At 29.1% G+C, this 12,979-nt stretch overlaps 1 protein-coding gene across 1 annotated transcript in view; it reads left to right on the top strand.

The window, feature by feature from the left end:
* Positions 1 to 4,585: 4,585 nt before the first annotated feature.
* The window catches only part of LOC123275182 (tyrosine-protein kinase Dnt), a 58,127-nt gene continuing 49,733 nt past the window's right edge, over positions 4,586 to 12,979 (top strand). Inside the window, exon 1 of the mRNA XM_044743131.1 lies at positions 4,586 to 5,387. Coding sequence (XP_044599066.1) covers positions 5,279 to 5,387 — 109 coding nt within the window. The 5' untranslated portion in view covers positions 4,586 to 5,278. The remainder of the gene's footprint in view (positions 5,388 to 12,979) is intronic.

Raw genomic sequence — 12,979 nt, 5'->3', positions numbered from 1 at the left:
AATTAAACAATAATAAATAAGATAACCATCTTTAATGATAATCTACGAAATAAATAGAATAGAATATAATTTTATTTGTATCACCATTTAGTGTTTTACAAAACTGTTACCATTATACATTTTATACATTTATAGAAATCCCGGAAAAAAATAGATCTGGAAAAAATTTTAAAGTCATGAAAAATTCATATTATTTCAGATTTATTAAATTTCTATTATGATTATAATTTTTATTTTATAATAATTTTAATGAAACAATATGAATTTTTCATAATTTAAAAATTTTTTTCGGGTCTATTTTTTCCGATTATCACATTTATAATAATCATTTTTTAACCTTTTTCTTTGGTACACTCTTACATTCTTATAAGTACACACCACTCTTTATACTACACTTTATTTTATTGCATCCTCTTAATTTAGTTATCTTTAATTTAATCTAAAATATCACACTCTTTACAGCTTTTATAACAAATAATAATTTTTATACTACACAAAATTACTAGTTTTACATTTCTGTCTATCTCTTATGTTTAATTTCTCTGCAAAATAAATAAATAAATCTTAAATTAATTTTTACAAGTGACAGAATTAATCTCCATTAAATTATCCATCGATTGATGCGCAAATTAATTGGCCTACGTGGATTACCAGTCGTGTAATTAATTAAATAATTGCTAGATCGAGGCAAAACAAATTTTTCGATCGTAAAGTACTCTCTGATGCTTCATGAGTCGTTTAATTCTCTATTTATTAATTTAAATTAATTCATTTAAAATTCTGGGATTTTTAAGAGTTAATTTAATATTAAAAAATTATTTCCAATTTTTCAAAGTGTAAAAAATTGTTTTTAATTCTTGACGAAAATTTTTGAATCAAATTAAATTTTTAAGTTCAAGAATTTTTTTCTTAGATCAAATTAATTTTTTTACCATTTTTAATATAAGGGTGAAGGTTTGAAACTTTTTTTATTCCATTAAATGATTTTCGATACTTAAGTAAATGTTGATATAAAATTTGTAGATACTTTTGGGGGATCTCGTTGATATTATCATCGAGTCGATCTTGTGATTTTCGAGGTAGGAATTTTACGCAGCCAATCTGTCAATATTCCGATATTAAATGTCAGTATACGCGAGTGTAAGAGCATGTGTAAAAGTGTGTGATATCACTGATGAACAGAAGCGAGAGAGATAAGAGGAATGAAGAGGGAGGATGAAATTTGATCGACGCTGTGTGATAGGTATATTGAGTTTGTAGAGCTTGATGGGGCTCGTAAAAATCGATAATACGTTATATGGAAAATTTTTTCGCTTACTCCTGAGTGCTGATGCTTTTACTCACAAGTGACTCAGAATATTTATATATAACACCTGCCGTGTAAATTACTTTTATATGTATTTATTAAGATAACTTTTTTGGGATACGATGAAAAATTCAATATCCAGTGTATTGTGTATGTATTTTTTATCCTTTCACTTTTATTTTTCAGAGTTGCTTAAGTGAAAATTTATATAGACTCGTTTAATTGTTTAAAATATGTTCTGAGTAAAATAAGTAGACAAGCAGATGCAGTACAGGCTTTACTTATACTGTAGAAAATGTCGTATTGGACAAAAAGAAGAATACGGAAAAGATTCCAAAAGTGGTTAGGTTGAAAGTAAGAAAACTGGAAAGCTGAGATCGGGTAGAACGAGTACGAAGGTTTAAAGATATATACAATAGCTAAAGTCAAACGAACTACCTGTTACACTGAAAACTTTCTTCAAGCAGAACTAATTTCCGCGAACAAGATTATGTTACAAGAAAATTGCCCTTGTTTTATTTCAAACACAACAAATTTTTTTAAACAAAAGTTACTTGCATACTTTTATTAGTTAAATTTAACTCTAAACTGTCAGACTTTTTGAATGTTTATTATTAAATACTTTTAAAGTTACATACTCGGTTTTATTTATCAATTTTATTTTAAAATTGTCTTTTGTAAAGTAGATTGTATAATTTTACTATAAAAATATCTATTTTACTCCTCTTACATTTTTCACAATTCTGGAATTTACATTCATTATTCATGGATTTACATTACATGCATTGTATTTTAAAATACAAGAAATTTCGAGGTCAAATAAAGCAGAAGCATCTGTAAATTTTGTATTCCAACAAAATAGTTTTCCCTTTTTAAGAATGTTGTCTTATTTTGCCTTGGACATTTCAAAAATTTCACGGTGTTTCTAATTGGCTAAACATTTACGAAATGTCTCATTTACCGGTTGATTTTCTTGTTTACAGTGACTCAACTAATTTAGGGAATAAATTTCTAAAATATTATTTTTTCAAAAAAATAAAAAGGAAACTCACTTTTTTAGTAGATTTCATAGAAAATCTAACTATTGCATTGGTCCTTATGACAGAACTTTTGAAAAATTTTGCTATATGGTTCAAAAGTTCATATATGTTTATATATATGCTTAGCTATATGTTATGTCATGTAATTTATTTATTTTTACTTCTGATATACATTCTACAGAGGTGCATGACACCTGTGCATAGACACCAGAAAAATACAATAATATTTAATTATATATACATTGAATTAAGAAATTCATTAGCTAATGCAATGTACAAAGTATAAGTTTTCTTACAACTAATTATACAATATTTTGCTAACTAATATACTATCTTAATTTATAATTCAATAGATCTAATCCACCTCCCAAAATTCTGGCTTAATAAGTTCTTTTTGCATTCAAGAGCTTTTAGATTATTGGGAAGTAGATTGAAATATTTTATTGCCACAAAAAACGCATTTTTGGTACTTAAAGTTTTATTAATTTTTGGTAAAGTTATCTGTCTATTACGTGTATTTATAAACCTCCCAGAGTGCATTAATTTACAATCTGTAAAATAATAAGTAAGCGCATTCACAACAAAAAACTGGTTGATTTTTAAAGGTACTAACATTTCATTTTCTATTTTCATTTTATTTATCAATTTATTCTGTAAATTTACAATATGTTTCAACGTATTATCATATGCACCACCCCAAGCAATGATTCCATAGTTTATAACACTTTCGAAAAGACCATGATATATTGTTTTCAGTATAGATGGGTGTAGCCAATTACTTAATTTATAGAATAAAAAAGTGAAATACTTGACTTTTTTAATCAGCTCTGTTACATGCTTGTTCCATTTCATATGACAGTCATACATTACCCCTAAATATAATTGAAATTTTTTTTTTTTATTTTTATGAACGCGTCACCTTTAAAAGACTGTTTAATCTAAGTGTTAATTATATTAAGTAATTTTGACTTTTAGTTTTATTATTATTGTTTTTCTTTTCATTTGTTCTTTATGAACTTGCAATTTTCGTGAGACTGCGTAATTTAAGTACAAATTATATCAAGTGGTATCTATACTTATGAAAACATTATAATATTTTATTGTCTCCATTGTTTATAAGTTTATGATGATTGTAAATGACCCTATTATTGGCCTGTAGGCTGTTGGGTCTAAGTTAAATAAATAAATAAATAAATATAACGCGATTTGTCAGGACGATAGTGTCTACAATTAGCAACGGATCTCCACCTAACTCAACATACTTATTCTACAGATAAATACCGAAGTCAAGTTCGAAGATGAGCTTGATCGGTCAAGTAATTTAGAAATTCCGGGATTTCAAAATTTTCAAAATCTTAAAAATTCATTTTTTTTTTTTTTTTTTTTTTTTTGTATATAATCCAAGGAGATTTTTTTTCTATTCATTATAAAATTTACTTCCATTTCGGCTGCCGAATGGCTTTTTTTATTTTTATTAGTAATAAAAATTATTTACAGTAGAAAATTCAAAATAACCAAATTGACTTTTAATATTATTATATAAGGTAAAAGCCCCAATAGATGATCACGTACCAGTATATGATCACTCCATATATTTGTATATCTATATTCACAAATATAGGTATACAAATACATGGAGTGATCATATACTGGTACATGATCATATATTGGGGCTTTTACCTTATGCAATAAAAGTACCAATCGACATAAATATCCCGAGAGTACCTCCTAAAATTTAACGACGCTTATCACCAACAGTTTAACTTTAAAAAAAAAAAAAAAAAATAAAATAGCAACAAAAAAAAATTTATGTTTGATGGATAGTTCAATCGGTTAAAAAAACAGAAAAACATTTGTGTGAAGATTCGAAAAATTTTTTTTATCCAAAGATCATCGATCACAGTTGGGAGTCTCCTCCTTTGAAATTCTCGATGGCACTCCGTCCGTTTTATCTCCTTCTCGTTTTATTTTATTCTCGTATCCGTGAATTCTCATCTCATTCTCATTCTTACCTACACAGAGAAGCAACCCCCATACAATCTGTACCCTTGTCCTTAAGCAGGTATGGTATACCTATAGTCCACCATCGTCACACACTGTATGGCACTAAACCAACCCAACCGAACCGAGTATAAGGCAAAAGCACTATAGTAAACAGTAAACCGTAGAACTTCGTGGATTTCCGATTCTACTCGTACCTTCTCGGTAGTCCAAGCAACTGCGTCGACCCTGGACGACTGATGGCGGCTGTAGCAGAACTGGTTGTGGCTTTCACGCGGCAACATAGTCCAATCCACAGTTAGCTCGGCAAAATATTAAATAAGTTTAAAATCTTTCGGTAAAAGGGTATTTTTATTGGAAAAATACTTAAATTAATAAACCCAGTGATGAGATAATTAATAAAATTTAAAAAAATAATCAAATAAACTGATTTATTCGCACGTGTTACTCCAAACAAGCTGTCAAAATTCTTGTGTATTTTATTTTATACGTTACTGTGTACAGTTAGTGTTTCTTGTTGCCTTATTCGTTAAAAAGTAACGCGAAAATTTAAAACGAGAAGATATTTGTATTTTTATTATTTTATTTAAAATATTCGCGCTGTTTTAAAATCATCGCTCCAAATAGATCCAGCTCTGAAAAGTAAATAAATAAACAATTAAAAATGAGGTGACTCGATAATAGTGAGTCAAAAATTGGAGCAAATAATTGTAGTTTGATATTTAGGAAATAAATATTCAAATTTAGCAATAACAAAGTAGAGGGAGTGTGCGCGGGCGCGAAGTAATTGCCGTCTTCGTCGTGTCAACGTCTGGTTATCATCAGCGGACTCAGTCGCTCAAACGCGGCTTTAAGCGAACACGTGGTTTTTAAGACCGAGGTGAGTTTTGTTGCGAATAGGAGGAGAGTTGTAAGCAACCTCATCATAATCATGTTGCTGATGCTGGTGGTGAGATTAGCGATGTTGTTTATCGTGGTGAGGCCAGGACACGGGCACTTCAATCTCTTTCTCAGTCAGGCTGAAGTTAGAAAATTAATGGGTAAGTTTTATTTTTTTTTTTTTTTTATCATTCTTGCGTTTTACAACTACATCGTTTATTATTCCTGCTGTTGTGTCATTATTTTCAAATAACCTTATTTATGAGATGAGCTATGCCGAGAATTTATATTTCAAGTGATATAACGGAAAGCAATTATTGTTGCTCTATTAATATGAAGTGATTTTTTTTGCTATTAATGTTTGCTGATTGTCCGTTATCCAGTCGGCTTTTATCACTGCGGATTAATTTTAATCGCGAATACATGCTTGTAGATTGCTAAGTATGTAACACTTTCTCTGCATAGTAATTTTTTTATACATGTGCTGGCTATGTTGTCAATTAATCATTTATTAGTTTTATTGATAGGATACTGATAATCAGTGAGGCTGAAAAATTATTAATCTCGAAAGTTAATTCCTTTTTTTTTATTAAAAAAAAATTATTATTTCTGATAGTTTGATATATAATTTTATTTCAATAATTGCAATGACATTTGTAAGTGAATTAATTATGATAAAGCTTCTTACTTGAAATATTTAAAGCTTATCAATAATTCAATCAACAATAGCTTGGAGATGAAATGGAATTTTCATTATTGATTTTATATATTTGTACGGAAAAAAGAAAACTTGAAAAATTACATTATAAATAGTACAAAAATTTACAGGTAGTTGGAATTAATAATAACAAAAAAAACAATCATGTTATTGTTATTATTATGACGTTACGAATCTATTGAATCTTCATCAGGCTCTGAAAAATACATATATAAATTCATAAATACAATTTTAATTCTATTTTGCTCTATTAAAATTATTATAAACAATTATAAAATCTTACCATAACTAGTACATGAAAGTAGTCAAGCAAATAATGAGAAAAAATTGTTTATCTGAGAACACATTCTATTTTTTTGTTTTCGATGTAATAAAAAAAAAAAAAATTATAAATAGTAATAATAATAAGTGTTTCATCGTATTCAAAACTAAAAAAATTACAGTTAAAAATAAGATTTTTCTAAATTCAAATTTTGAATGTTAATTTTCAGAGTTTTCAATGCTAATTTTACAATTTAATTCTTACAAAATCTGTAATAATTACAAGTTGAAACTGTAATTTTTCCAGTTTTCATCCAGGATTTGTTTATAGTTAAAAATATTTGTTAATATTTAACAAATCATTTATTAGAGACCACTTTTTAGTCCTTAACAAATATTTCTTAGAGTTTAAAAAGATTTATTAACATTCAATAAATGAATATCAGATTTATTAAATACAAATAGGGTAGAAGTACCGTTTTTGGCCACTTTAGCACCGTTTTTGCCCAGTTAACATTTGAATTAATTTATAAAAAATTTTAATATTATAACCATATTTTTGTTGAATTTTAAAAAACTTATATTAAAACAAATTGAATTTGTAATGGTTTATTAATGTAAATTCATTTCTATCGTTTATTTGAACAATAAATGGCCATAAACGGTACAGTGGCCACAAACGGTACTTCTACCCTAAATCATTTAAGAAATATTTGTTTAATATTAAAAAGTGGTCTCTAATAATTGATTTATTAAATATTAACAAATATTTTTAACTACAAACAAATCCTATCAGTGTATAATGTAATTTTTCTATTTTTCTTTTTCGTGTAATACTTTTAATTGTAAAATTTTATTGAAAATTATTATTTCATGATTTTTTAATCCAATTGAATTCACTTACAATTACAAATCCATTGTAGACCATACAGAAAATTCTGTAGTGATTCATCAATTGAAACGATAATATAACTCTACAACAATAAAAGAGCTGATAGTTTTTCAGTACAATCACTTTGCTCTCAATGGAATGGCTTTTAATATTTAAATAATTCAATAATTTCTAAATGAACCAAATCGGTTCAATAGTTTCAGAACAATTATTTTAATATTCACTTAGCTTTAAATACTTGATTGAATTCAAAGATTCAACATAATTTATTATCTAGGACGTTAATTTATTTGAAATTCACTGATATCGTTTAGCGAAGGTTTAAAGACCTAAAATATTTTAATTTATCGAGCCATCGCGTGTCTAATATTCTTCAAGGAAGCTAAAGTAGAACTTGTAGTAGCTCCAAAAAGTTATAAAATCTTCCTCGATAAAGTTAGATACTTTCAATTAGTTTGAATACTTTTTAGGCTCCAAGATAGAGGCAGAAGAATCTAAAAAATTTTTGTTTATTACTCACGACTTTGGACAGTAGAAAAAGTAAAGGTTACCTGAGCTATCTGTCATTTTTGAGAAATATCTTCTACTTATCTTTCATTTATTGACTCGGAAAAGTGTACAAGATTAAACTACCTAACTCATACATAAAATAAAAATCCTAACTGGAATTTCCCATAAAAAAATCGAGAAGTTTTTAATAATCTATACTGAGAGACAATTCTATTTAATAGTAATGAAATTTTATTACTATTTAATAAAACGTTTATTTGGCTAATCCCAAATAAAAATTTATTAAATATTAATAAAATTTCCTTAAATACTAATAAAAATTTTCTTAAATACTAATATATGTTTCATTAAATACTAATAAATTTTTCTTAGTATGTAAAAGACGTTGTTTGTCATAAAGACAACATAAAAGTCGGAAGTAAACAAATAGGTTAGGTTAGAATGTCTCGTTGAAAAATCTTAATATTATTTATCAAAAGATATTACTGTGAAAATATATTTGACTAAATTATAATTAATAAAAATTTATGTTATGTTATGAAACATGAATTATGTATTGTAATTAAGTACATTTAACTTTTATATGTTTATATATCTTAATAAATTAAATTGATCAATATTAATTTTTTTTTTTGAGATTATTTGCTCACCGTCAAATTTTTGGAACAAGTACAAATTACGCAAATTAATGACAGCTAACGAAAGCGATGCTCGTGGTTATTTTAATAAACATATATTAGTATTTAAAAAAATTTTATTAGTATTTAATAAAATTTTATTAAATATTAATAAAATTTTATTTATATAAAATATAATTTTATTAATATTAACTAAGTTTTTTTTTTCAAGTCCAAATTAACTTTTTTATTACTATTAAATAAAATTGTCTCTCAGTGTAAAAAAGAGCTGTATTTTTTTTTTTTTTTTTTTTTTTAATATATAAACAAGCTTTAATACAAGTGTAATTAAATAGAAAGTCTTGAGTCATTAAAGAGACAAAAAATATAAAATATAATATAATATATTGAGTGAAGAAAATGATAGGATGTATTTACTGAGAAACTCATAAATCGAGGAACTGATTATCGTATGTATCAGATTGAAAGTCGATAAATGGGCGTGATGGCAGGTGGTGGCGTGAAAATACATCACATCATACGATACGACATCACAACCGATATATATACATAAGAGAACACAATACCCGCGATAGGACGCGAAACTTGTCGACGTTTGTTCATCATTTTAAACTGGTTGACTTTCGCGAGTGGAAATAATTTGTTAGCGGCTCGTTGGACCGCGAAAAATGTCCGGCTCGCTGGCCTGCAATTGCGCGCAACGACACTTGAACACTCGAATTAGCCCGTGGTTTTTACCCTCACACCGTCCCGCCCTCAATTCGCCACACACGTGGACAACTCACACCAGTATTTATCTTTATATTGTATACTATATAGATAATAGGAGTAATATGCTTCCATTCCTCTATTTTGCCATCCACGTTACATTAGCACTAACTCGGTAGCTCTCTGGTATAGACCATACATGTGTCTTATCCGTCACAAGTACACACATGGCATATAGTACGTGTTGGACCACGTGTAGACTCACTTACTGGCATACGCAATAATACAGATATTTGTGCCTGCCACAAAGATATAGGACGTGTGTACACATATGTACATATACAGATATGGTTTTCTGTTGTATTATATTCTATGTGTCGCCTGAAGTTCTCTATCCACCGTCATACACATCCGCGTCTCGACTCTCCCTCCGTCAGCCCTTCTCTTCCGTTTCTCGGTTCGTTCGCTCGCGAATTTCACGGAAATATTAATAGAAATATCTGGGAAGCCGAGCGAGCCTTGTATAACATACGCTTTATGGAATTTCAGTATGACGAGCATTTGACAGAATAAAAGATATTATTTTTTATTTATTATTTTCTCACTCCATTTCCCCGTCCTTCATAATCGTCTGCCAAAAAATTCCATTTATAAAATTGTGCTATTAATCTGCTGACGGGATATAGGATTCCAAGTAACTTTTTAAAATAAATAAATTTAATTCAATTTACTGAAACGTTATACAAAACAGCGAGCAAGTACAGAGTCAGAGTCATACACAAATAAAACCAAAATAAATAAATACAAATGTAGGTGGTTTTTACACAAAAAGAAAGATTTCTTTACTGGAGAACAAAATTCTTGGCTCTAGAAAATTTGTCGGGTGCCTGAAGGAAGACCGAAGTTGTGTTGGCCGAAGTAAAAATTTTTTGAAAAATTTTATTCTTGGTGGTAATTTTTTCTTAATTCAAATTATCATAAATATTTGATACAATAAATTTTTATATTTGATCAAGATTTTTAGATACTTTAGGGAAGCAGCGCCACCTACTTCAGCTGAGAAAAAAATTTTCTCACCTTGAGAAAATTTTTCTCTTGAATATTTGATACCCACACGGAAAAAAGAAAACTCGAAAAATTACAGTATAAAATGTAAAATCGATCCCGTCGTAATCAAAACTAGAAAAATTACAGTTTGAAATAACATGTTTCTAAATTCGATTTTTTAATTTAATATTCAGAGCTTTCAATGTAAATATTACATTTTACAATGTAATTCTTATAAAATCTGTAATAATTACATTAGAAACTGTAATTTTTCCAGTTTGTATCACGAAGCGCCACGTTGCATTATATACTGTAATTTTTCGAGTTTTCTTTTTTCCGTGAATTTTATATTATTTTTAGCGTGCAATTATACGTATTGAATGAAAAAAAATGATGAAATATTATTTGATCTTCCCATTTGACATATTAATCAATAAAAATATAAATGACAATTTACTTCTATCTTTATATTTAATTTTTTGGAGCAAGAGAGAAATTTTTTCAAGACAAGAAAATTTACTTTTATCAAGAACTAAATTTTTTGGAGCTTCGAGGCTGAATTTTCTCAAAACAACAAGATTTTCTTGACTTAAATAAATTTTCTTGAATCAAGATACGTATTTCTTAAAGCAAGAGAATCAATTTTGTTGGAATAAGTGAAATTTCTTCTCAAAAAAAAATTTTTTTTGCTCAAGAAAATAATTAAGAAGAAAAATATTTTCTTGGCTCAAGTCAACCTTTTTTTCTGTGTAAGGTTATCTTAAAATTTTTTTCTGCGTGTACAGAGTCAGAGTAACATCCCCAAATAGAATAAAATCAAAATAAATACAAATGTAGGTGATTTTTATTTATAAACCGTTTATTTAGATTCATTTTTAACGCACATATGATCAGATTTACAGAGTATCTGGATCTGTTATATTCTCGTCTAAATTGTCTCAGTGTTACAAAGCTCTGTGTGAATACACCCGTACACAGATAACAACAAAAGAGTCTATATATTCATCGACACTGCACAACAAACTAGACTTAACTCAGCAAAGAACAGGACTAGACCCCGCGTATAGGATTCGTTCGAGGGCTCGCGGTTGATGCAGAGCAGGTCAGGAACCGCGTTGGTCGTTTCTTTCTCTCACTTATATTACATTCTCACTACATACATAACTACAGAAGGCTACTAAGAAGGCTCGGCTGATGCTGGTTCAAAAAATTTACGACCCATTACTCTCGAGTTCTCGCGGCCTGCCTCGCCACCACCTACGTACGTACGTGTGTTTATGCACGTGAATATCATCTTGTATATTTGTATCTTGCATGCGTGCATGGATACACTTACACATATAAATACACATACACATTTCTCGATACCTACAGCCTGTACTTTCAGTCTGTGTTTGTATTTAACCATGCTCAATGTACATAACGACGTGCAGACGGTGATAGTAGATAATTGAAACGAGCTTTCCCTCCTCCACCTCCTCCTCCTCCTCCTCCTTCTTCTTCTTCTTTTCCTGCATAAAAAAGTATCTAATAAACTATCAAATATTTAAGCGTATCCGTAATTTAAATTTGAAACAAATAGACAGTATTTTTAAACAATACCGTACATCAAGATAAATCAATTAGATTCTTTGTGTACACGTTAGTAAATTACTTCTATTCTTACTCACTGAATATACACCACACATATGAATAAATATATAAACAGACTCGGGTTTAGCAGTGGTGGTTTGGCTGTACGAGACACGGTAATAAAATATGATAACGAGGTCCTTGTTAAGCGTCTCTGGGTGCCGCGGGCCCCGCCAGGACCGGCTTTCTAGTTTGTTTAGACACCGAATAATCGTGTGCGTTCCTCCTTTATTCTCTCTGGTCCTCTCGCTCTTACTCTTTATCTCCTATCTTCGTACCTTTTATTTCGGTACACACATCCTATATTCCACTCGACGCCTCTACTCCGAGTAGAGAGCTGTGTGGTGCTGGGGCCTCATCGGGCTCCGCATCGCCGCTCGCAACCCGCAACCTTACTTTTATTTCGTCGTGTTTCTTCGACGTGCCTTGCTCTTGCTCTCGCTCTTGTCTCGGGCTTACAATATAATATAATATTAAATAAAGAGCGAAGAATCTTGACCAGTACAGCCACGGTTTCGTTCCAATACAAGGAAACTGTAGATCGGTCTTAACGATACCATTCTACGGGCTCCGAGAACCATATGGACCAATGTAATAATACATACGCGTACAGATATAGATATAGATATGTAATATGTGTACCTCCTTATAACATACATACGAACTCCAAATGTTATTGGTTGCACGAAGAAAAAAATTTTGTTCAGATAACCTAAGATATGTTGTGGTAATAAATGAATTTGCTAATATAGGAATAACAAATTATATGTTAAAATAAGAAAATTTAGATTATAACAAGTTATTGATTTATTATAACAACAAAACAGTTTTGTTATTATATCAAAATCTTTTAGTTGATTCGACAAAATACTTTAGTTGGTACACGGAAAAAAGTAAACTGTAATATTCACTCGGATTCGGGTTAATTTTTATAGTTTCAAACAGTAAAGCGGACATCGGGGTGGCAAAAATATAAATATTACAGAACTTAATGTAGAAAGTATAAAAGCCACAATTTATAATTTAATATCCAAAATAAGTGATTAGTAGCTGTCACTATAGTAAATACGGACTCTTCCATCTTAAAAAATTACAGTTTCGAATAGTAAAAATTGCCATTTCAATATATAATCCATATTATGAGGAGAAGGGGAACTCAGATGAAAGAGAAGGGGGTCTCACTCTGGGAGAATTTAATATTTGAAACAGTAAAAATTATACTTTTAAAATATACATTTTACCAGTCCAAGCAAGTTAATAATTACAGTTTGATTTTTAGCGTTGCGTTTAAAATTTACCATTTTACTTTGTAAAAATTGACGTTGCTTGTATTAGAAATTTACTAAC

Source organism: Cotesia glomerata, linkage group LG1 (genome assembly GCF_020080835.1).
Source record: "Cotesia glomerata isolate CgM1 linkage group LG1, MPM_Cglom_v2.3, whole genome shotgun sequence".
In the NCBI taxonomy this organism is placed as follows: Eukaryota; Metazoa; Arthropoda; class Insecta; order Hymenoptera; family Braconidae; genus Cotesia; species Cotesia glomerata.
The sequence above is the reverse complement of the archived record's forward strand: the minus strand, read 5'-3'. Positions and strand labels throughout refer to the sequence as shown.